At 47.9% G+C, this 23539-nt stretch overlaps 1 protein-coding gene across 5 annotated transcripts in view; it reads right to left on the minus strand.

Moving 5' to 3' along the window:
• Positions 1-23539, minus strand: part of CRACDL (CRACD like) — a 137889-nt gene that overhangs the window by 23436 nt on the left and 90914 nt on the right. For all 5 annotated transcript variants that reach the window (XM_032397384.1, XM_032397386.1, XM_032397383.1 and 2 more), the window contains exons 3-7: positions 20977-21145; positions 14108-14243; positions 13601-13765; positions 7810-8037; positions 828-2484 (exon numbers count right to left, since the gene is read on the minus strand). In XM_032397384.1, coding sequence (XP_032253275.1) covers positions 828-2484; positions 7810-8037; positions 13601-13765; positions 14108-14243; positions 20977-21145 — 2355 coding nt within the window. The remainder of the gene's footprint in view (positions 1-827; positions 2485-7809; positions 8038-13600; positions 13766-14107; positions 14244-20976; positions 21146-23539) is intronic.

The raw sequence follows: 23539 nt of genomic DNA on the forward strand, positions 1-23539 counted from the left end.
CACACATAACTCGTTTGCATAGCTTTGTTTCTGGCACACTGATTTCCATTAATAAAAGAACCAGCAACGAAATATTCTTTAGCTCTGCCACAAATACCCACTTCCAACAGATTTCTCGTTTCATCTGAAACACTAAAAATAAAAAGTGACAAATGTCAAAGACATAGAAAGGTCATCTATTTTGTCTCTGCTCATTTTAAAGGACAGTTGCTTTAGAAGATTCTTACATTCTACCCCAACCTTCACACCATCTCTTTTTTGGGACAGGAAGTTAACGCCCACCCCGAGGGGGCTCCCCTTTTACCAAAGGCTTGTGACTCCAATAAATGGGATGCTTCCTGCATGAAGCTGGGCCACATGAGCTGGATTATTAAACAGGAAAAAAAAAAATTCCTCCTGGGGGTGAGGGGTTAGGTCAGAAAGACACTAGAGAGGAGCCAGAAGATTCATTTCTAACCAAGAAGAGGTGTAGGCCCAGGAGTACCTCCATCTACCAGAGTACCCATATCTCAGGATTCTGGAATTCACTGAGCTCCTGAGGGAAGAAATGAAAGAAGCAGCTAAGTGATCCCCATCTCCTCTCAGGGAATATGCAGCAAGAAGTTTTTACATTTTCCTGACTTCTCTGAACTGCCACAAAGTCCTGCTATTTGTTTCCCCTTCTTGTTTCTAACTCTTGACCAATCGTGTTAGCGGTACCAGGAGAAATTCTGATTTTTAATCCCAGTTCCCCTGCAAGGTTTCCACCCCAAGTGCTGACATACTCCGTGGACGTGGGATTTGCCCACGGTCCTGCCCCTTCCCCACCAGGCGACTCCGGCTCTTACCAGCTGCCCTGTGCGGCAACCGCGTCTCGGCCATCCGGCTCTCCCGTCTGGGGTCCGGGGACGGCGCGGCCTTCGCCAGCTCCCCGGGACCCGGACCAGTGTCCGGGGGCGGCAGGGGGCGACTCTGCAGCAGCGGCTTCCTGGGCAGGGGAGGCTTGGCGCTGAGCGGTTCCGAGGGCCGGGCCTTCCCCTTTCCCTGCTCATGCGGGGGCCGTGCCCCTCGAGGGGAGGGGGCCTTCGTGACCGGACATTTCTCGTCTTTGGGGAGCAAAGCCAGACCCCCTTTTTCTAACCGGATTTCAGCGCTGTATCTCTTTATCCCTCTGACTTCGACAGAGGACGCCTCCCTGTGCTTGAAGGACAGAGAGGTGGAGCGCAGCTTGACGGGAAAGGGGCTTCTGTCCTCCCCCGAGGGCGGCTCGCGGGCGGCCGGGCAGGGGTCTCCAGGGGCATCCCGGGGGGTCCGGCCCGGCCCGGCCACCGAGTCCCCCGAGTCCCGAGAACCGCCGCCGGCCGTCGCGGGTTTCCCGCCGTGGGGCTCGGGGGGCGCCCGCAGGTCGTCGAGCGCCGCCTCGCTCCTCCAGACCAGGCTGCTCTTCAGAAGCGGCAGGCGGCCGGCCGAGGCGCCCGCGGGGCCGGTGTGCTCCAGCACCCGGGCGCTGCCTGATCGCGGCCACGCACGGCCCGACGACACCGAGAACTTCACGGCCCGCAGCTCGCTGCCTCCCCGCTCCACCTTCCGCTCCGGCGCCAGCCTCTCGGGTCCCCCCTGTGGGGGCTCCGCGGGTTCGGCCCTGGGCTGCTCGGCGGGGGCGGCCTCTCCGTCCAGGGGCTGGGGAGTGGGCTCCTCCGCAGGCGACTCGCAGGCGGGCGGCGCGCCAGGGCTCGCGCTCACCGCCGGGGCCTTGTGCTTCAGGCAGCTCTTGGGGGCCGGGGGGCTTGGGGCGGGGGCCTCGGGAGATCCCTTCCCTGCTCCCTCGGGCTCGGGCTCGGGCTCGGGCTCGGGCACGGGCTCGGGCTCGGGCACGGGCTCGGGCTCGGGCACGGCCACGGGCACTTCCAGCGTCAGCTCCACCTCCTTCTGGACACTCTGGTCTGGCCCCTCTGGACCAGGGGGAGTCTCCAAGGTGGTGGCAGGGTCAGTCTCAGGAGGTGTCGTGTCCTCCTCAGGGATGGAGGGAGATAACCAAATCTCCACGTCTCCAGAAGGGCAAAGCACCTCATCAGCTGTTTCCCTGGCTGGGGGACATGTGCTTTCCAGGGACACTTCCTCCCTCTGGTTTTCGCTGTTGGGATTATGGTGCGGGGAACCTTCTGGCAGAGATAGGGTCTCTGAGCAGGGGGCCGGGCCCGACACGGGCCCAGCGACCTCGGGGGTGGCCGCGCGGCTTGAGGGGTTATCCCCAAGAAAGCTGTCCTCCTCCTCGGCGCTGGCACTGAGGGCTGGGCAGTGCTGCAGGCGCGCCCGCCTCGCACGCAGCGCCCCCGCTTGCAGCATGGTGGCTGGCCCCACGGGCTCTGGGCTTCTGTCCAGTACCACATCCTGCTGTGCAGAACTGGGGCTCTCTTCTGTGCCAACTCTGGGTAATGACTTCTCATCGTATTCCTCTTCCTCTGGGGTACCCGTCAGATCACAAAGGGATTCAGACTGTGCTCGCTTGGAGGAATAAAGAGGATAAAAGACAGCATCATTATGTCGAATATTAGGAAGCCTATGACCTTTCCATTTTGTACAAGGCTTAATATGGTTTAAAGGAAGCAGTGTCTCTCTAAAGCCGGCACCTAAGCAGACATTCACACATGGTGTCTCTTCTTAATCCTTCCCTTACCGCTCTATTTGGAAACTTGCCTTACAAGTTCAGCTTTCAGCAGAGCAGTGGCGGCTATGCTCTTTTTTTTTTTTTTGAATGCATATTTTTTATTTATTTTTATTATGTTATGTTAATCACCATACATTAATTACATCATTAGTTTTTGATGTAGTGTCCCATGATTCATTGTTTGCGTATAACACCCAGCGCTCCATGCAGAACGTGCCCTCTTTAATACCCATCACCAGGCTAACCCATCCCCCCACCCCCCTCCCCTCTAGAACCCTCAGTTTGTTTCTCAGGGTCCATCGTCTCTCATGGTTCATCTCCCCCTCCGATTTCCCCCCCTTCATTCTTCCCCTCCTGCTATCTTTTTTTTTTTTTTTTACATATAATGTATTATTTGTTTCAGAGGTACAGGTCTGTGATTCAACAGTCTTGCAGCTATGCTCTTAAAGTAAATAGTGTAAGGCTTCAGTGGCCGAGCTACCAAACCAGCGGACACTGCTCTAAAAAATGAAGCAAAGGGGATCAAATAAGCCAGGTGTCTGCCGTGCTTTGCACTTCACGCCTATTATTTCACTTACTCTTGATTCATCCCAGTAAGAAAGGATTATTCCTTTTTACACTTGGAGAACTGGGAGCTCAGAAAGGGCCACATCTTGGTCAAGGTTGAGCTTATTAGCTCAGCTGAAAAGCTGGTGCTCTCTCTGTGCTGCCTGAGAGCTAGTTTCCCATCTCAGTGCTCTCTCTCCAGGGATGGGCCCCATGGTGAAGGGAGACTGGTTTGCCTAAAGGGTGATTCCTATCACCTCAAACACAGTCAAGAGCAAACCACAGCTTGTTAGATAACGTCCCAAACCACAGCTGATGGATAAAGTCCAAACTTTTCAGCCAAATTAAAGGTCTTATATTCTCTGGTCTTAAATTATTTCTCCCACTCTCTGCTCAGGTTAAGCCGAGCCCCCACTACTGAATGTCCCAGACTCTGGGCCGAGTGACTGGCCAGCTCCTCTTTCCCCACACCTCCAGGGCGCTCCACCCGCACCACCCAAGGACAGTCTCAGATTCCACTCCTACAGGGAGTCTTGCCTCTTCCTGCAGCTTACAGTGCTCTTCCTCTCCTGAAGCCCTACTGGCTTGACAAGCAAACACTGCCTTGTACTTTCCTTCTGAAAAGTCTCTGGAATTTAAATTTAGTCCAACTTCCTCCTTGCCGTACCCAAAGTTAGTTGCTGCTTGCTTAGGAAGGAGAAGAGACCAAGGTAGTCATGTGAATCATTCAAAAGCACTATGAGAAAATGACCAAAAGCTTGAGGGTGTTGAGGTCAATCTTTTAAAAAAAGTTCAGGACATTAGAAAACACTTCTATCTTTGTGGGGGGGGGGGGAAGTTCAGGGTATTAGATCTCCTTTCCTTTATGTTAAGAAATGTAGAGGAGTGTTTGTGTTAGGTGGTTGTTGTTTGCTGGTGTTATTTTAACATCTCCCAGCTGGGATCTGCTTGCTAACAGAACACAAGATAACTGGGATGTTTGCGACAATACCTTAGCTAACTCTTGCCAAGGTGCACAATCCTTGTCCCCTGGATTTGAAAAAAACGAAGACGTTCAAAGAAATCTACAGAAGAATTTTCAAAAGCCGCAGGTTCAAAAGGTGTTACTGGCCTTTTGCTACTACAGGAAATCACTGATGTTGAAACCTGTTTAGGATGTGGGTCGTGTTTTAAAACTATCACAACCCTCGCAAAATGAGCAGAAAGCTGAGAAGCAGGCCCAGCTGGGCACATCCCACCTTAAGCCACTGGCAGCTACAAGGAGGTAACAGTGAAGGGCTGGGCAGGATGAAGGCAGCATGGAGTGTGGACTCGGACACTGAGCAGAGGCTCTGCAGGGAGCAAAGTGGCTTCTGACTCAGCCTGGGCTCATGCACTGGGCACAGCAGGAAGGCTGCATATACCTGCTCCCTCTCCGCCCCCGCCGCCCCTGCCCTCCTCCTCTGGGCCCTCACGGCAGCCTCACCCCCTACAGTCCTCTGGAGGAAGAGGGAGTGGAGGACCCACTGCTCAGCCTGTACCAAGATGGAGCCTCCGTCCTGGCTGCCTGCTCATTGGCCTCCCCTCACCAGAAAGAAAGAGTCTTGGGGCAGCATCTGTGTCATCTCTGGGCAGAGGACACTGCTGATAAGTAGTGTCAGGTTCTGTCTAACACCCAGGACTTGTAGTTGGCAGCTCTGTCCGCCACGACCTGGGGCTACTCATAGAATCGTGCTGCTCCTCCTAAAAGAGAGTTAATATTCCCTGCTCCTGGCACTGCCTGGGTTGGGATGAGGACCAGCCAGGGTGCTGAGACGCTGGCATAAACGTTCACGGGCATCTGCTTCCAGCGCGTCAGAACCACACACAGGCCCTGGTTCTGAGCAGCAGGATAAAATGCTGAGATAACAGCCAGCTTTTGTCTTTTGTGTGTTTCTCTTTCCCGACCTCTGCTCTGGTGGGGCAGAAGGATGTGGCCAAATGCACTCTTGGAAGTGTTTTTCCAACTTGTAATAAATATCACAGTCTTAATAGGCAAGGTTTGTTTGTTTTTTTAACTGTGCCAAGATGGAGTTTTTAAGGTAAGAAAAGCCCACCCCCACCCCTTTTCTCTAGAGCTCCAAAAGATTCAGAGCCTGGATGGTGTGGGGTAGAGGGTTCGCCCCCCACGACAGAGCTGGAAGATGCCTGGGGGTGCTGGACAGCTCTTCTGCCCAAACGGAGGACAGAATGTGGACAGCGGCGGAAAGAGACCAAAGTGGAGACTCAGAGATGCCCGAGTGGGGGCAGGGGTAAAAGTGGGTGAGGCAGAAAGAAACCTCAGATGTTACGGGGGATCAGAAAAGTGGGGGAAACTTGGACCTCACTGTTCAGTGAAGTCAAAAGAAACCCTGAACCTCTGTAGAAGTCCCCTGGTTCCAAGAGGGGCCAGTGTGGTGGCTCCTCGTCACCCTCAGAACAGAACGGGAATGTACGAAAGCACCCTGATTTCCCAAGAGGGGCCAGAGTACCAGGGAAATCTTCACGGTTGGGAGGAGGCACCTCATGACCAAAGGGCAAAGAGTGCTGTGAACACTGAAGGACAGAGGCCTCCACCTTAGGACCCAACAGTGACACTGGTGACCACTGGCCAGACACCTCTGCCCAGTCAAAAACTTAAGAGTTTTAATCCATGCCTGCTCCCTACCAAGAAGGGAAAGCAAAGAAGGAGGGAGGATGTGTAAATGACAGAGTTTAAATCAAGAAATGTTGACCCAGAACGCCTAAATCAGAATTTCTATTAGTCTAAAAAAAATGGGGTTCAAGAGCTAAGTCAAGTTGAAAGAATGAGAGGTACAGCGTTGTCCAGCTGACAGCGAGAGGGGATGCCACATTTCCACCTGCAGTATGAGCCGGGCTTCCCTCTGCCACAAAGGCCTGGCCAGGCGGGGGCTGGTTACATGTACCCTTGCCACGGCAAAAGACATCCCCATGGGAATAAAGGCCAGACTTGAGGCCAGAGGGAGCTGGCTCTGTCCCTGCCCTGTTGCTCCCTCATCATGAGGACAGGCAGGTTGGAGTTACCAGTCCTAGCCAAGTCCCACAACACCAAGCTTTTAACTGTAAGTGTGTTGGACGCGCAAGCATTTACACAAGTACCCTAGTGCCCAGCTTGCACAAGGACACATTAGCCTCAGGGTAACCACAGCTCATTTCTTTCTGCAGTGTTAGTCCCCTCCAAAGTCACCCCTGCTGGCAGAAGTTTACAAAGCACCTTCCACATGCCCAAAGGAAAACCCCATCCCTAGCTGAGCACCTTAGCTTGTCCTGGGCCTTTCATCAATACCCCACAATCTTGTCTCCAGGGAAGGAAGGAGAGAATGTTGGTCTGTGGGCATCTCGTTCTCAGCACTGTCATTCTCTGTGGCCAGGCTGTCCCCGCACCCTGCTCTCTCAGCTCCTCCAGCGCTGAGACCTTGTGGGCACCACTGGGCAGCAGAGAAGGCAACAATCTTATGTGGACCTCTAACCCACTGGTACTATGCAGCCAAAGCACTCCATGAATGAGTTCTTGGCTCTTAGAACTATGAGCTGACCACTACACAGGCAGCATGCCCAAAGACTGGGGGGGGGTTCTGTCCTCAGAGGGGCGCAATCCCCACACTACTAAGTAGGTCCTCGCCCAAGGCAGGAGTCTGAGCTAGTGTGTCAGCTTATCTGTCATTGTTCATTCCCTCATTCATTCATCCATTCAACAAATGTGCACTGAATGCCAGCCGTGTGGCTAGCGTTGCTCTAGGAGCTGGACACAGTGCTGGGACGAGATCTCAAAAAGACTGGCAATAGGGGCACCTGGGTGGCTCAGTCGGTTAAGCGTCTGCCCTTGGCTCAGGTCATGATCCCAGGGTCCTGGGATCGAGCCCCGCATCGGGCTCCCTGCTCCATGGGGAGCCTGCTTCTCCCCTTGCCTGCCACTCCCCCTGCTTGTGCTCTCTCTCTCTCTCTGACAAATAAATAAAATCTTTAAAAACAAAAAACAAAAAGACTGGCAATAAACAAGTGAGCACACACATTTACAAAGCTCACTCCTGTACGAAGGAAAGGAACATGCTGGTGGGTAGGTGGGGCTGTTTTCCATAGGATGGTGAGGTAAACCTCTCTGGGGAGAGGACCTCTGAGCTGAGACCCAAAGACTGAGAAGGAGCCAGCCAGGAGAAGGGTGTCTCAAGAAGTGGATCCAGCAGGCATCAGGCCTGAGGCCGGAGACAGTTCTGGAGGCCAAAGTGTGTTGAGAGAGAAAGAGAGAGAATAAGAGGAAGCCTGAGAGGTAGGCAGGGCCTGGTTGTTCCTGGCCTGGAGTGCGGACCTTACACTGAGTGTCGTGGGAAGGCAGGGGATGCACAGCGCATAGCGGCTTCGGGGGGAGGTGCTGCAGAACCAATGAACAGATGGCATGTTTATGCAGGGAAGAGACGTATCTGACGTATATTGAAAAAGAGGAGCAACTCCAGCTCCTGCAGATGGTCCCACTGACCGTGGGGGTTTCTCAGAAGGGGCACGTGACCCTGAGAGGAGAGAGGCCGGGGTGGGAGAGAGTGGGGGGGTGGGCTACCAGGCCTGCCTGTCCTGCCTGTGCATGTAGGAAGAAGCCCAATTACCGAAGACAGCCGCCTCATTTTGCTGGACCGCTGGTTGCGGGGCTTAACCAGGAGCTTGTGCTTAGCTGCAGAGTTGTCCAGGCAGGAGGAGAATTCTGGAGGGTAATCGAAATCAGCCACGGGTGCCACACTGCTGTCCGAGGTACGGGGGGGGATGCTGGCGTCGCTTGTGTGCCTGGAGAAGAGCTGGTCTGGAGACTGTGGCCGGGATGAGGAAACTAAAGAGACCTTCATGGGACAAGGAGCAAGCATACCAAGCATTAACTTCTCAGTATGAAATGGGTCCAGCCAACATACCAGCTCCCTTCTTTTATCGTGCTCAGTCTTCCCACGCCATCTCTGGGCTTTACATGGGATGGATTTAAAATCTGACTCTTAACAGGGAGGACTCTAGGGTACCTCCTTAGAAAGGAGTTTTAAAGGTTGGGCCAACCCCTGCAAACTTGTCACTCATTTCCAAGGCCATGCGGAGAGCCTGCGTCCCAGGCAGCCTCGGGGAGACAGCTCCGCCTTCACCCTCCCAAGCAGGTACAGCCACTTCAGACAAGGGCTTCTTTCTCTGATGAAGCAGACCCACCTGGTCTCTCCAAGAGCAGGCTTGCTCCTGCCTCTGGAAGCCGAGAGGGTGGCCCAGAGGTGTGATTTTACATGCTGGAGCGAGCAGAGGATGGGCCAAGCCCACCACCCAGCAGCCCATCTCTACAGCTGCATTTGTTCATTCTAGAAGGTTTCTGTATCTTCGTGTGTCGTCTTGGAGAAATCTGGCGTTACAAACATTTTACTAGTTTATACCTCAGCAGCGAGGCACTGACAGTCAAGGGCAAAAGCGCTGCCAGGGAGGAAGGATATTTTGGTAGTCACCTGGAAGGATGACGGTAACATGCTGTTGCCTGCCCACTGAACTTGGCCATCCCCTTCACTGAGTAAGGTCTCAGTGGGTTCTACCGCCAAGACGTTTATCGGCATGAAGTGGTGGAGGGGGTACCCACATGGGGAGCGGGGTGCAGAGAGAGAATCTGGGAGGTGCTGGGCTTTGGTTACAACCCTGCCCCCTACTTCTATTCTAGTATGGTGCTCAGTATTAGTGTCAAGTTTACATTTATATTTTTCTCCCAATGCTTTTTGTCTTCCAAATTTTGTATGTATACACACAACAAAATTTACCATCATAACCGCTTTTAGCCATATGGTTCAGTGGCATTAAGTACACTCCCGTTGTCGAGCAAACCTCTGCAGAACTTTTTCTCTTGTAAAACTGAAACTCTGCACCCACTAAACAACAACTCCCCATTGCCTCTCCCCGAGCCCCTGGCACCCACCATTCTACTTTCTATCTCTATGAATCTGACTACTCTAGGTACCTCACATTAAGTGGAATCATACAGTATTTGCCTTTTTTTGTCTGGCTTATTTCATTTAGCATAATGTTCATCCATGCTGTAGCCTGTGTCAGACTCTCCTCCCTTTATAAGGCTGAACTATATTCCATCGTATGTAGATACCACATTTTGTTTATCCACTCATGGACACTTGGGTTGCTTCCACATTTTAGCTATTGTGAATAATGCTGCTGTGAACATGTGTACAAATACCTCTTCAAGAACTGGCTTTCAGTTCTTTCAGATATATACCCAGACGTGGAATTGCTGGATCATACAGTGGTTCTATTTTTAATTTTTTGAGGAATTTTTGCCACAGTGGCTACACCATTTTGCATTCCCACCAACAGGGCACAGGGGCTCCAATTTCTCCACATCCTTGCCAACACTTGTAATTTTCTATTTCTTTGATAGGAGCCATCCTGAGGGGTGCGAGGTGGTGTCAAGCTTACATTTTAACCTAAGACCATAATTTTAGGCACCTCACAATGACTTAGTGAGCCCCTGTGAAAATGGTCTCCTCAGGAAGGAGGCAGCAAACAAGCCGTGGGCAGCGGGCAGACTCCCAGGGGCCTGGGTACATCTTGCTCAGTTTCTTTTCCACAACCCTGGAGCCCCACACAGAGCAGGTTCCAGCAGCCTCTGCTTAACTAGGGGGCACCAGAAGGATGTCACTGTTAGAGAGACAAGCTGATGCAGGGACTCCCCCTGCAAGGGAACTTCCTCAGAGAAATGTATTTTCCCTGTTAACAGAAAGGTTCCTTATATTTTCTCCTGCAAGTATTAAGTTTACTCCTGCCTACTGGGAGAAGACGATTACTACAATGAGGGGAAAGGGGTTATAAGTGGACATAATCTATTTTAGTTCTCTTGTTTCAGCTACTTGGGTTCTTATGGGAATAAAGCAAGAAAAATTATTTAAAAAATAAACCACAGGACAGGACTTCTGGCTTCCTCTGTGCCTGTGGCTTTGGCTTCCACTGTTGTAGCTGATGACTCAGTACATCACCTAAGATTGGACAGGTGACACCTCTCCCAGGTGTCCTCCCTAAGGGTCACCACTAGAATGGGTACATTCCAAAGATCATATAGAATCCTTCATTTTCACCTTTGTCTAGAGGAACAATGTATATATACATTGGGTAAAATTTTGGGTTTTGTTTTTCTGACTGCGTGGGACTTAAGAGAACAGGCAAGATGAGCTGCTTTCACAAATGCAGTGACTCCCAGGTGAGAATGATTATGTCTTCTGTGAGGACATGGGCTTTGGTCACCTCCCTATAAACCCAAAGGACAAACCTTCCCTGCCTCCCCTCCACTCAGCCCACCCTGCGTTTGCACTGCCTGAGCAGCCGGTCCTGGGCTCAGGCCCACCCCGGCCCCCGGGGGGGTGGTGAGAGCTGGCAGGGAGCTTAACTTCTCAGAAACTCTGACCACAATGACCTCCCCCTGCAAAACCCCTGCACTGGCTGTGACGGCTGGTCTTCCTGCTAGGGCGCCAGACTCTCACTTCTCCGTCTTTGTGGTCGTTCCGAGAGTTCTTGGGGCCTAAAAAGACCAACACCTTCATGACTGAGGAGAATGACGCATCCTGTCTTTGATCAGTGAAGCAACTATGTGAAGTAAGGTAGGACGGGGCAGGAAAGCTGACCTGTGTTTTTATCTGTGGGCTGGAAGCATTCCCATTTGCCCTGCTTGCTCCCAGTCACCCGTTGGTCCTGAAATCCGTGCTTCTGGATAACTCCGGAAGTGAATGATTTAAAAAGTCTAGCAGGTGGCTGGCCCTTCATTGGAGGAATGGGACTCAAATGGGAAAATGGCCTGGGGTTCACGGGCTTTTTCAGGGGTGACCCTGGGTGACAGCTGGTTTACAGTGTTTGTCTTCAAAGAGAGGGGCTCAGCCACCCAGGAGTGGGCTGAGGCCGGTGCACATGGGAACAGCCCGCAGACATGGGCCTTTCTGGGAAGGAGGAGCCTCCTGGCTTTGTACCCCAGCTGGCCTTTCCTGTTGAGGGAAGGGGAGGCACTGACCTACCTGATCTCACATAATCCTCTCCAAAACCCTCCGAGGACACGGATTCTACAGATGACAGAACCTGCCCACCGCCTGGCTGCATGGCAGTGGGTGCGTTTCTGCCAGAGCCCATGTTGTCTCTCTCCGTGTGTTACCTTTCCTCATCACCCAGGACAACTTCCCAGCTTGCCACCCTCTACCCAGTGCTTCCTACTTAATGGCAGGACACTTAGCAGATGGCTAGTTGGATGTCATTTTACCTTAGAAACCACCAAATAAAGTTTCTTTGTCCCCTCACGTGGTAATGAGATTTTAAAAATAATTTCGTGCATTTCCTAAAAAACTCATTCCATTAGGAAATATCACCTTGGCAGCGTCATGAGATACTTGTTACTGGAAACCTTTTATCACAATAATCTTCATTAAGTGTCTCTATCAAGCATGTGGGCCTGCTTCCGGGAGTCACAACAGGAAAAAAATGAAAGAGCCCACAATCCCATCCTTTTGGGATTGAAGGTACCATTATATCAAATATCATGTGTTATATAAAGACATTTTAAAGGGTGCATTGTTTCCTCCTCTCAACCAGTCAGTCCACTGTGCCCAAGAAACTTTCAGGGCATAAAATATGATCACTGTGTCTTCAAAATGATGGTAATAAAGATTACACATATTTTTTAAGTCTTAAAGGCTCCAATTTTAGTTTCCTATTACCCAATTAATAGAATTACCTAGTTAATAAAATCTCAGAACCTTGTTTTTTCAGTAATATAACCAAGGATGCTGAGAAGGAAGAGGCCAGCCCCGCCGGTGTGAGTGGCTCCCATACAGCGAACTATGGAATCTGTGCATTGTGGTGCTTTGCAGGTTCAGAGGTGGGCTCATGCCTTAATGAATGGAATTAGAAACCACCTGTTCTCCTGTACTGCCCCAGCTAAAGGCAGAGAGAGCCAGAGAACTGTGGCATAGAGTGAGGGCAAGCCAGTCAACTATGGCTCGTGAGAGTCATCTCCCCAGCATGAGGCCCTGAAACCTACAAAGTCCCATCTGGTCCTGAGGCTGGGGATGCTGAAGCTCCGCGTCTCAGAGTACAAGAGGGGTCTGTCATGTGACACTGGAGTCAGCCATAGCCCGCCAACCTTCCCCTCTGGTATTTTAAGGGTTGGCTTGAAATCCAGGAAATGGGCCAAATCATCCTCCTGTCTTCTCCTCCTCCTCTTCAACCTGGGAGAGCAGGTGTGGGTAGCTCACTGTCTTTAGACCCTGCTCATGGAACAAGCAGGGACAGGTTCACCTTAGAGCAGAATTCTGGAGAGAATAATTCTCTAGCCAGCTCTGGGCAAACCCTAACCCTGGGGCTCACTTACATTCAGCTCCACCACAGCCTTCCCTCTGGCTTTTACCGGTGATGCTCTGGGAACCCACAACCGCACCCAAGTTAGGTAAGTATTCTTTCCTCTGCCTTTGCCGGGGGGCTTCTGGATGTCCAAGTTGAAGTGACTGCTGAATGTATTACAGAGCAGCTCAGAATCTGCAAGATGGTGGTTCACAATGAATCCCCGAGATTCTCAGTGAACAGTCGTCCACTAGGGCATGAGCCATAGCTCCAAGAACGCACAGGGCAGGGGAGTGGCTATAAAACATGGACTCTGGCCTTTGTTTTTCAAGTGTCAGCATTACACGTATAACTCCAATTCTATCCACCCCTCAGCAGGGCTGGTCTAAAGGGAAAACGATTGTTTACGTACAAGTACAGCGTATGGGCTTAAAATGGCGGCACCAGGAGCAGGGCTACTTCCACGAGGCTCAGTGCTTCCTCCTGTTTCCTAATGGGGGAGGGTGTTATCCACAATCGGCTCCCCTGCCCTGCTGAGGTCACAGATGGCCCTCTTGCTGGTCAAACTTTCCCTGTTGCCCTGTTTACCAGCAGCATATGTCACATTCTACCCCAGACCAACAGGTTCTCATGGCCCTAAACTCAGATCGGAGAGTCCAGATTAAGTCACATATGTTCACCACTCCCTTCTCCCTCCAGCCAAACGTCATGACAACAGAAAACAGACATAAAGGTGTTTCCCTTCTTTCAGATGGGATGCCCGGTCTGGTCATCTGCTCAGACAGGAAAAACCAGGGAGAGGGTTGATTGTATCAGATCTGTAACCATTACAAAAAAGGTTACCAAAACCCTATGTCCTGACAAGATGGACATTTCTGCTCAAAGAACGAAAACAAATGCAGTCCAAGGACTGACTGTGAGCGCCACGGACCTGGTCTGTGACAGGCCACACAGACCGTGGGACTCTTACAGGAACACACGGGGGCCACCAGAGCGCCCCCCCCGCCCCACCCTCTGAAGTGGGTGCGCACCAAGCCGAGAGGTGGCACAGGCCTCACTTGCCTTTATGGTTGTGCCAGGACCGATGTCAGGCAGCAGGGACATCTCTGGGGGGCTCCTGGGTAGACCGTCGTCCTCAGAACTCATGCCGGTGTCATCTCCCCGCTTGGCAGGAAGGCCTCCCGGAGGAGGTGGCGGCCCCATTTTCACATTACACTGTATTTTTAGCTAGATTATAATAAAGAACATTTGCTCTTGTTTTCATCAGCAACTTTTTATCAACAAATCTTCCTGCTCCGATTCATTCCGATTCTATTTTCAACGCCCCTGCCTTGGGCAGTGAGTAGACTGAATTGAAAAGAGTTGTCTGCCCCCAGCTCTCCTGCTCTCATCCTGAAAATGAGCAGTTACAACTTAGGATGAGTCAAGATCCAGTTGTAAGTAATTTGGTGTGTCCTGCATGCAATTATACTTCAAGATATGTCAAATAAACCAAGCAGAAATAATTCGAAAACTTCTCAACTCGTATTTGACGTATATACCCAGTGTCACTGCCAAGGAGAAGTTTACCTGCAGGGCTTTAATCCGGTCACACACATTTTCTTGGGAAAACACCCGCACAGGCCGAGGAGGGTCCTGTCCCGACTCAGGAATGAAAATACTGTCGTGTGACAGGGCCCGGCTGCCCAGCGCGGCCCTCGACTCCCTAGGATAAAAGAGGCACCATGAAACGCCACGCTCCTCCATGTCTCACGCAGGGGGCTCAGGATGAACAAGAGGGCTGGGGCCTAACAGCACAGCCACAATAAGCCTTCGGCTGCATTTATTTTTTGATGGCTTTTGACTCGGGTTTATCTCCACCCTGTCAAATACCACAGTCAACGCTTAGGAGCACTATAGAGGTAGGCATTTTCCTGATGGCTCTGAAGGTTGTGTGAATTCTTTTTATTAATGGGAAAATCAGGGTTTGAGGGAGGTGTGATGTCCAAGACAGGAGGCCTGCAGAGAGGAAGGGCTGGTGGGGGGGCGAGGCGGGGTTGTGCGGAAGACTATGGTGGATGCCCGAGGAAGGTGAAATCATTCCTTGCGGGCAAACATGCCGTTCCTCGGTGGGCTAGAGGTCGTGTCTGCATAGCAGGCTGAGGGCCTGCCTGACAGAGGCATCCTTGCAAGGTGGTCCAAAACACACATCCAGAGGGTGGGTTTGAAATGAGAACTGCAATCTGTGAAGCCGTGCCCTGTTTTCATCACCTGCTATGAACGAGCTGTGTAATCCAGCCTGTGTGCCTAGGCCCTGGAGTACAGATGGTGGGCCCTTCTGTCATCCCCATCCCGGCCACTGCCCCAGCCCCGAGCTCGAGACTCCAATTAGGAACCGAACCCACAGGACATTCACAAAATGTCCTAAGAGGATGTGGGAGTTAGTTGTCAGATTTTCCTAGCAGCAGTGGCTGCCTGAACAATAGGTGGAAGGAGATGATGGAGACCCGATGATGAAGGAAGGAAAGCCTGCTCCCACAGGCACTGTGCATCTGTGCTCTATACTCCCCCACCCGCACGCCGCCCCAGGCATCCTGTCCTCTGCGAGGCATTAGGAACTCTTACGGGTGGTCCTGCTCCACTGCAGGTCACGTTGTGTTGGTTAATGATGTTTGCAACTTCCTTCTAGCTCACAGTAGTGAGTCTGCAAGTGGGGAACCCACAGGCTCCCAAAAGAATGTGTCCTCACTCTTCTGGGAGGGCATGAAGCCAAGTGAAAGAACCCAGCAGGCCCTCCCTGTTAACGGCAGCTCCTGTTACAAAGATCACATGCACACCTGTCTCTCCCTCCTACAGTGGGCAGCCCATGGCCACTCCCTTTGAAAACCATAACCACTGCCCCAACTCCTCCACTCTAGGTGTTAAGTAGGAGTTGAGACAGCATGAAAAGGCCTCTGCAAAGATACACTGGCAAAAACACAGAAGGTCATATGCTCAGGGACATTCACTACATTTACAGAAGGAAAAGACCACCAACAACCCAAATGGCCCTCAGTAGGTACCTGCATAAACCACGGAACATCATCTAATGGAGACTCTGCAGGTGACCATGTGGGTAAGGGAGCACAAGACTGCACCGAGTGGAAAATGAAGCAGAGTGCAGAACAATGCTTATGGCATATTAGCGCTATGTGGGGAAGGGGCGTATGAATATAGGTGAACATATGTGAAGAGGTATGTTGTTTGCTTACATTTTAAAACATAAAAATAGAAGGATAAGCAACAAATGAATAAAAATAGTTTCCGTTGGGGAGAAGGACAAAATGAGATTGGGAGACAGGGCGCCAAGGCATTTACTTACACATTCACAATTTTGTCTTTGAAACTATGTAAATATTTTATATAGTTAAAAGACAAAGTCAAACAAAAAGGGAAATAAGAGAATCTCTAAAACTAGAAAACAAACAGAAACAAACGAGCCTAATTTTATATTGTATTGTTGGCATAACTGCACAGAGAAAAGAATGATTTCAAGTGATTTTAACTCAACATCTAAGTGATTTTTTTTTTTTTTTGAGAGAGAGAGAGAGAGAGGAAAGAGGGAAAGAGGGGGAGAGGGAGACAATCTTAAGCAGGCTCCACACCCAGCATGGAGCCCAACAAGGGGCTTGATCTCACAACCCGAGATCATGACCTGAGCTGATATAAAGGGTTGGATGTTTAACTGACTGAGCCACCCAGGCGCCCCCAAAATGAGTTCTGGCTCTACATTCATAATAGGATAAATTCCAAGAACAAAAAACCAATCAAAGATATGAAATTATACTCAGTGGTCTTATTGGTAGCAGTACTGATTTTTAAAAATAGTACACAACAATCTTTATAGAACATAACCACTATGTGGGAAATTGGGGTAATGAGATTATATTATATGAAGAAGAAAATGAGTAATTTTGTTAATATCACTAGGAATTAAGATTCCTAGCATAAGAGAACAGTGAATTCAAATAATCAAAGTAAAAATTTTGTCTTAAGTTTGAACTGGAAATATCAGTGAGTTATTTTTCTCTTAAAAAATAAAATGTATTTTTTAGTCCCTAATCTACTGAAGAAGTCTAGAAGCAATGACAGCCAGCTAGCAATCATCACCCCTAGCAGCCAGACTGTGGTCTCTGAAAACCATTTCATACCAAAAGGAACCGGGCCCATGTGAAGAGGTGGCTGATCGTAGGTCTAGGACAGGAAATGTACAAAATAAAGCTGGGATAGAAATCCCATTGTACAAGAAAGCAAGGAAGATTTCAAAGACAAATGGGGTCATGTCTAAAGAACTCGGGAGCTAATCTGAAGTGACTCCCAATAGTGTAAGATGAGGCACTGTGAGCATAAAAATGAATAAAGACTGTCATGGGCTAAAGCAAATCAAATATATAAAAATCCATGCATTCACAATGATATATACTAAAAAAAAAAAAAAAAAAAAAAAACAGAAAAGAAAAAGAAAAACTCATTGGTCAGTATTGGAAGTTAGGGTACCAGCTAGGGTACCAGATTGTTACTCTGAAGGGTGATTGGTAAAAGGAGAACCAGGCATTATTCTGCCTTTCCTGGACATCTCGCATATTAGAGAAAGTAAGGAATTGAGGAAGGAAAGGTCTTCATGTAAGAATTCCAGCTAACACATGCAGAATGAGTGATACAATTAGAAAAACCACCATTTTGCAATAAAATAATGGATCTAGGCAATGATCATCAGCAGGTGTTGAAATCATTAGGTGAAGGTCTGTGGAGGTATCACACTGAGAGAGACCCCCTGAACCCACTGCTCAGTCTTAGTGTCATGAGAAGTGGGACAACCACATGGCATGTGCCTCATGAAGTGATGTGAGAGTAAGTACCCAGTACCATCTGAACCTAAATCTAATTAAATATCCAGATCCATCTAACACTTTACAAGAGGTTCAGAGACTATAAAAATGAGTTCAGTCATACCAAGAGAAAGCAAATCCAGAATGTGGGATATTTGGCAGAGACAATAACCCTGTTTTTTCCATCAGATCAATGACATGAAACAAAGTGGGGTGGGTGGGGAGGGGGAAGGAAAATCATTATAGATTAAGAGACTTAAAAAGCATAACAACACAGACACAATAAATGGGTGTCAGCCTTTTAACCCCCCAGGGTCCCATGTGGTTTGCCAGCATTAATGTCCCTTGGCAAATGGAACTCTTTTGCCCATCATGATGGATGAGAAGTTGCTGCAGAATCTAGAAGGCACACAGACTCTCAAAGGCACTAAAAAGTGCCTCTAAGATTTTGTCCCTTATATAGTCAGTTAATTTATAACGAAGAAGCCAAAAATATACAATGAGGAAAGGACAGTCTCTTCAATAAATGGTGCTGGAAAAACTGGATAGCCATGAGCAAAAGAATGACACTGAACCCTATCTTACGCCATAAAAAAAAATGAAAATGGACTAAAGACTTGCACATAAGACCCAAAACCATAAAACTCCTAGAAGAAAACATATGTAGTAAGAAACCTTGACACTGGTCTTGGCAATAATTTCTTGAAAGCAAAGGCATCAAAAGCAAAAATAAAAAGTGAGACTATATCAAATTTAAAAGCTTCTGCACAGCAAAGGAAACCATCAACAAAATGAAAAGAAAACCTAAAGAATGGGAGAAAATATTTGCAAATCATATATCTGATAAGGGGTTAATATCCAAAATATATAAAGGACTCATATAAATCAACAGCAAGAAAAAAAAATCCGATTCAAAAATGTGCAGAGGAATTAAATAGACATTTTTCCAAAGAAGACATACAAATGGCTAACAGACACATGAAAAGATGCTCAACATCACTCCTAATCAGGGAAATGCAAATCTCACACCTGTTAGAATGGCTATCATCAAAGTGATAAGAGATAAGTGTTGGGGAGAATGTGGAGAAGAGAAACTTTTCTGCACCGTTGGTGGGAATGTAAGTCGGTGCAGTCACTGAAGAGAACAGCATGGAGGCTCCTCGAAAAATTAAAAACAGAACTACCATAGGATCCAGCAATTCTACTTCTGGGTGTTTATCCAAAGGAAATGAAAATAGGATCTTGAAGAGGTATCTGCCTTCCTATATTCACTGCAGCATTATTCACAATAGCCAAAATATGGAAATAATCCAAATGTCTATCAACAGATGAATGGATACAGAAGATGTAGTATGAATGTGTGTGTGTGTGTGTGTGTGTGTGTGTGTGTGTGTACGTGGGATATTACTAAGTCATGAGAAAGGGGGATATCCTGTGGTTTGTGACAACATGGATGAGCCCCAAGGGTGTCACACTAAGTGAAACAAACAAGAAAGAGAAAGATAAAAACTGTATGATCTCACTTATATGCAGAATCTAAGAAAGTCAAACTCCCAGAACACAGAGTAGACGGTGGTTACTAGGGGCTGCAGGGTGGGGGAAATGGTACAAAGTCCAGTCATAAGATGAAGAAGTTAAGGAGATCGACAGCACAGTTTGTATGGCACAGTCTTATAGCTAATACTCTTGTATTACATACTTGGAAATTAAGAGACTAGATCTTAAATATTCTCACCTTAAAAAATAAATAGTAATTAGGTGACATGATGCAGGTGTTAGCTCTAGGGTAGTAATCAATTTTTAATATATATGGGTATTAAATCAACATGTTATATGTCTTAAACTTCCACAATGTTATATATCAATTTTCTTCCAATAAAGTTGGGGGAGGAAAAGATCTTGTCTCATCCTCTGTGCTGCTCTCTAAAAGCAGTGCACTTCCTGGGCCTCATCAGACCCCACCCTTAAGTTTCCTAGCCCAGCATCGCTCCAGCAAAGATTTTTTTTTTTTAAGATTTTATTTACTATTTATTTGAGAGAGCGAGCGAGCACAGCAGGGGTAGAAGCAGAGGGAGAGAGAGAAGCAGATTCTCCGCTGAGCAGGGAGCCCGACCTCGAGATCATGACCTGAGCCGAAGGCAGCCACTTAACCGGCTGAGCCACCCAGGCACCCCTTCAGCAAACTTTTACCAGTAATTGAGGACCTGGCCCCTGCCAGGTGCTGGGAACATAAAGATAAAAAGGAAACTGTCCCCACTGTCGATGGGCTCCAGGGACAAAGAGGAAACACAAGTGGACCGGTCATCTCTCACACACATACAGACACACACACCCCGCTCCCCCCTCTGCTGTGATCCTGTTCTCTGGTTGGAAGGGCCATTGTATGTTCTGATCAGAGATAGGGTGTGGGTGGGAGTGAGTGTTATAATTTCCCTGGGGCTGGTCCAGTGAAGACATTGAATAATTAGCAATATTATCATGATAATGTCTTGTTCCCCCAGAATTTGGAGCACACTGCCTCAAAAAACGCGTGCACCACCTGTCTTCCGAGCTCTTCATGAAGTATAATGTGGGTCCTTCCTGCTCCCTGCCAGCACCAGGAAAGAAAAACAAAAACAAAAACCCTGAAAGAAAAAACTTGAATCTTTCCGCTTCAGTCATTTGGTGCCACCAAGTGGTCAATGTAATTTCTACTCCTCTAAAAACAGGCGAGGAGCCTGGGGAAGAAGGAGGGGACCGGACAGCATCACTGGGATGCTGAAGCTTGTGACCCCATCCCAGCGAGGTCTATTCCCCATTCCCAAGGGTCATTATATCTTCTGTGGAATTTTATTCTCAAACTAAAACAAACTATGTTTGTTGCATGGCAACAAATCTGGGTTTTTTTTTCCCCTTTTATTCACAGATGTAACTTCTGGAATCACTGAAGCATGCATAATGTAACTATATTTTGGTGAAGTACAAGTTATAGAAATAAGGATTACTTCACACTAGATTTCCCCAAGTTTTCATACCTATTGGTTCTGTTGTAGCCAACAAGATTTTTGGATGATTTTTCCAAGATTTAACAGCAAGAAGACTTCCCCCACCCCTCTCTCCTTCTAATGGAAAATCTTCTTATTAGATAACTCAAAGTTTAGGCTTAGAGAGATGCATTTTCCTGGTATAATATCTACGTCCTCAAAAGAGTGCTGAGTCAAATAAAATCATGGCTTGTATCCTAACCTTGCAGCTTTCAGTTGCCGGGCAATGGGCAAGTTCTCCAAAGTTTCTCTAAAGCTTGGTTTGCTCATTTATAAGACGGTAGCTCTGACCTCCTCCCCGACAGTGATTGTAGACTTTTAATAAACACAGCACTTGGCACAAAGCAGGTACCTGATAATGTTTTCCCACAACTTTCTCCATCCCTATGTATGAAAAGACAGAAAATACAACTTCTTTGGAGGAACCTCCAGTGGAATTCCCTAGGAGGGAAAGAGGCTCAGAAATCCAGCCAGTTACCAGGACAATGAGACAGAGTATTTGGGTCCTCCTGCGCCCCCACCTGCTTACTGGGGCACAGGAGCCTGAAGGACGGGCAGGGCAACTTACTCGAGCTCATCCTCTGAGTCATAGCCCACTGGCCCCGACTCGACGGCAATCACTTCACTCTTCGCCTGACACTGTTTCCAAGCGCTATTTCCTGTGGCAGACGGCGATTCCTTTCTCTTCTTTTTCCCGAAGAATTTCTTAAATGTCTTGAACTTGGACTTTTTCTTTCCTATGCAGAAAGAACGCATGTGAGCACTTGCCGAGCACGTGTGAGGTGTGCACCATGCATCCATTATTTGCTCCTGCAAGTCCCTTTTCCACACAGAAGTATGTGAAGTACACAGAAGACCGTTTTGGCACATCTGAAAAAATCGATCCCACGACCCCGTGATCATGACCTGAGTGGAAATCAAGACTCGGACGCTTCACCGACTGAGCCCCCCAGGCGCCCCTGCATGCTTCTTTTTTTAATTGCTGAGTAATAGTCCATTGTACGAACGAGAGCAAGTTTTAATATCTAAAATATACATAGCGGATAGCAAAAAGTCCTGGTGAGGTAAAGGCCATGTGTAACTCAAATTATTTTTCTGAATAATCCTCAACTGCTTCATTTCTCATGCTCGTGGTGCTCGCTGGCATGCTAGACGCCAGGAGGAGCTAACAACTTTTGGTGGAAAAGAAAACGTCAAATGGTGGTGGCAGCACTGATCCCCCACCCCCCGCCATGCTTCCTGGATTGTTAGAATTTATGACACTTTGAAACATTTTGTGATCTCTTCTCTGATGCTTCCTTTATTCTCACCCACAAATTCTATCACGCTCAGGATCCTGTGACGTCACATGAGCAGCTCAGAGAGCTTCGTTCCTTTTCTTCTGAATATTTATGAGAACTAACAACAGAAGGATATAACAGCAGAGATCACCAGGATTACTGTCTAACATATCCTGAACATTTGTTAAAACAATTTATTAGTTTTATAAGTAAACAATTTTGTGGGCTTTTTTTTTTTTAAAAAAAATGTTATCTGAGAGAGACAGCAGAGCGAGAGAGAGCGAGCGAACGAGTGAGCATGATCAGGGGAGAAGGATAGAGGGAAAGGGAGAAGCAGACTCTCTGCGGAGCAGGGAGCCTGATGCGGGGCTTGATCCCAGGACCCTGGGATCATGACCTGAGTTGAAGGCAGACGTTTAACCGACTGAGCCACCCAGGTGCCCCAAGCTGACTTCCTTTTTTAAAAAAACACAGTATCTTTATATTTATATGAATGTCCCCTTGGGAAGTTTACATGATCTTGCCTTAATGTGGAGAACTACTTTAGATTACTCTAGCTGGGGGTCCTTATATTACCTTAGGTGGGGCAGATCCCTGCATAAGGGGAAATCAGTCCTATAACTCAGTTTTCTTAGCTTCTAGTGGAAGTTTCCTTACCTTAACAATCATAAAATGTTTATGTTGCTAACTGATGGCTCTCAATAAGAGTTTATTATTTGGAAAGACTCTTAAGAATTTTCTGCATTTGCCAGGATACCATCTGGCCTTTGCCTAGCTGACACACAAGTTTGCATCCCTGAAGCTCTGAACACACATGCGGCTGCACAGCCCTCTGCGGTCAGAGATGCTGTTTCTGGGTTAATGAACAAGAGTGGCTACGAAGACCCCGAGGGTAACCGCTGAACACTCCTGTCTGAACTGCAACTGGTCAGCCAGCCAGCCAACGAGCCAGCCACTGGGGCCTGTCCCTGTTAGATCTGTTCACCCTCTAGGCTGTTAAATTCAATTTATTTAATGGTCACAGGAACTATTTGGATCTTTTCCTTCTCAAATCTGTTTTATGAAGTTATGTTTTTCTAGGAATTTGCCTATTTTTCCAAATTTTCAAATTTACTGGCATACAGTTATTAAGAATATCCTTGTATTGTTTTAGCATCTGCACCCCCTGTAATAAAGCCCCCTTCCTCAGCTCTGATATTATTTGTGCCTCCTCATTTTCCCTTGATCAGCTGTACCAGAGATCAATTAATTTTATTTGCCTTTAAAAAAAGTTGGCTTTGTTAATTCTCTTTGTTGAATGTGATTTATCTTTTCATTGTATTAATTTCTGTTCTAATCGTTATCCTTTCCTTCCTCCTACTTCAGATTTACTGTGCTATCTTTTTAAACTTCTCGAGATGAGTACTTGGCTAATTAATTTTTAGGCTTTTTGTTTGTTTTTATAGTACACACATTTAAGGCAATACATTTCCCCCTAAATCTCTTTTAGCTGCATCCACATGTTTTGATATACTTTTATTGTTGTTTGGTTGAAATATTTTCTAATTTCCATTATAATACCTTCTTAGACCTAAAGGTTATTTAGATAAGTAGATCTTAATTTCCAAGCACTTGGAGATTTTCTTAGTATCTTTCTGTTATTGATTTCCAGCTTAAGTGCACTGTGGTCAGAGAGTATCTGGGTGATTTGAAACCATTCAAATGTGTTGAGATTTGCTTTACAGCTTACCATAAATTTGTAAATGTCCCCAGTGTGCTTGACAATAAAAATAACCCACTCTGACTGCAGATTTTATTTATTTTTATTTAATTGTCAATTTTTCCTCTACAAATTTTAACATTACAATGGTG

The sequence above is a fragment of the Phoca vitulina genome, unplaced genomic scaffold (genome assembly GCF_004348235.1).
Source record: "Phoca vitulina isolate PV1807 unplaced genomic scaffold, GSC_HSeal_1.0 scaffold98, whole genome shotgun sequence".
Lineage (NCBI taxonomy): Eukaryota > Metazoa > Chordata > Mammalia > Carnivora > Phocidae > Phoca > Phoca vitulina.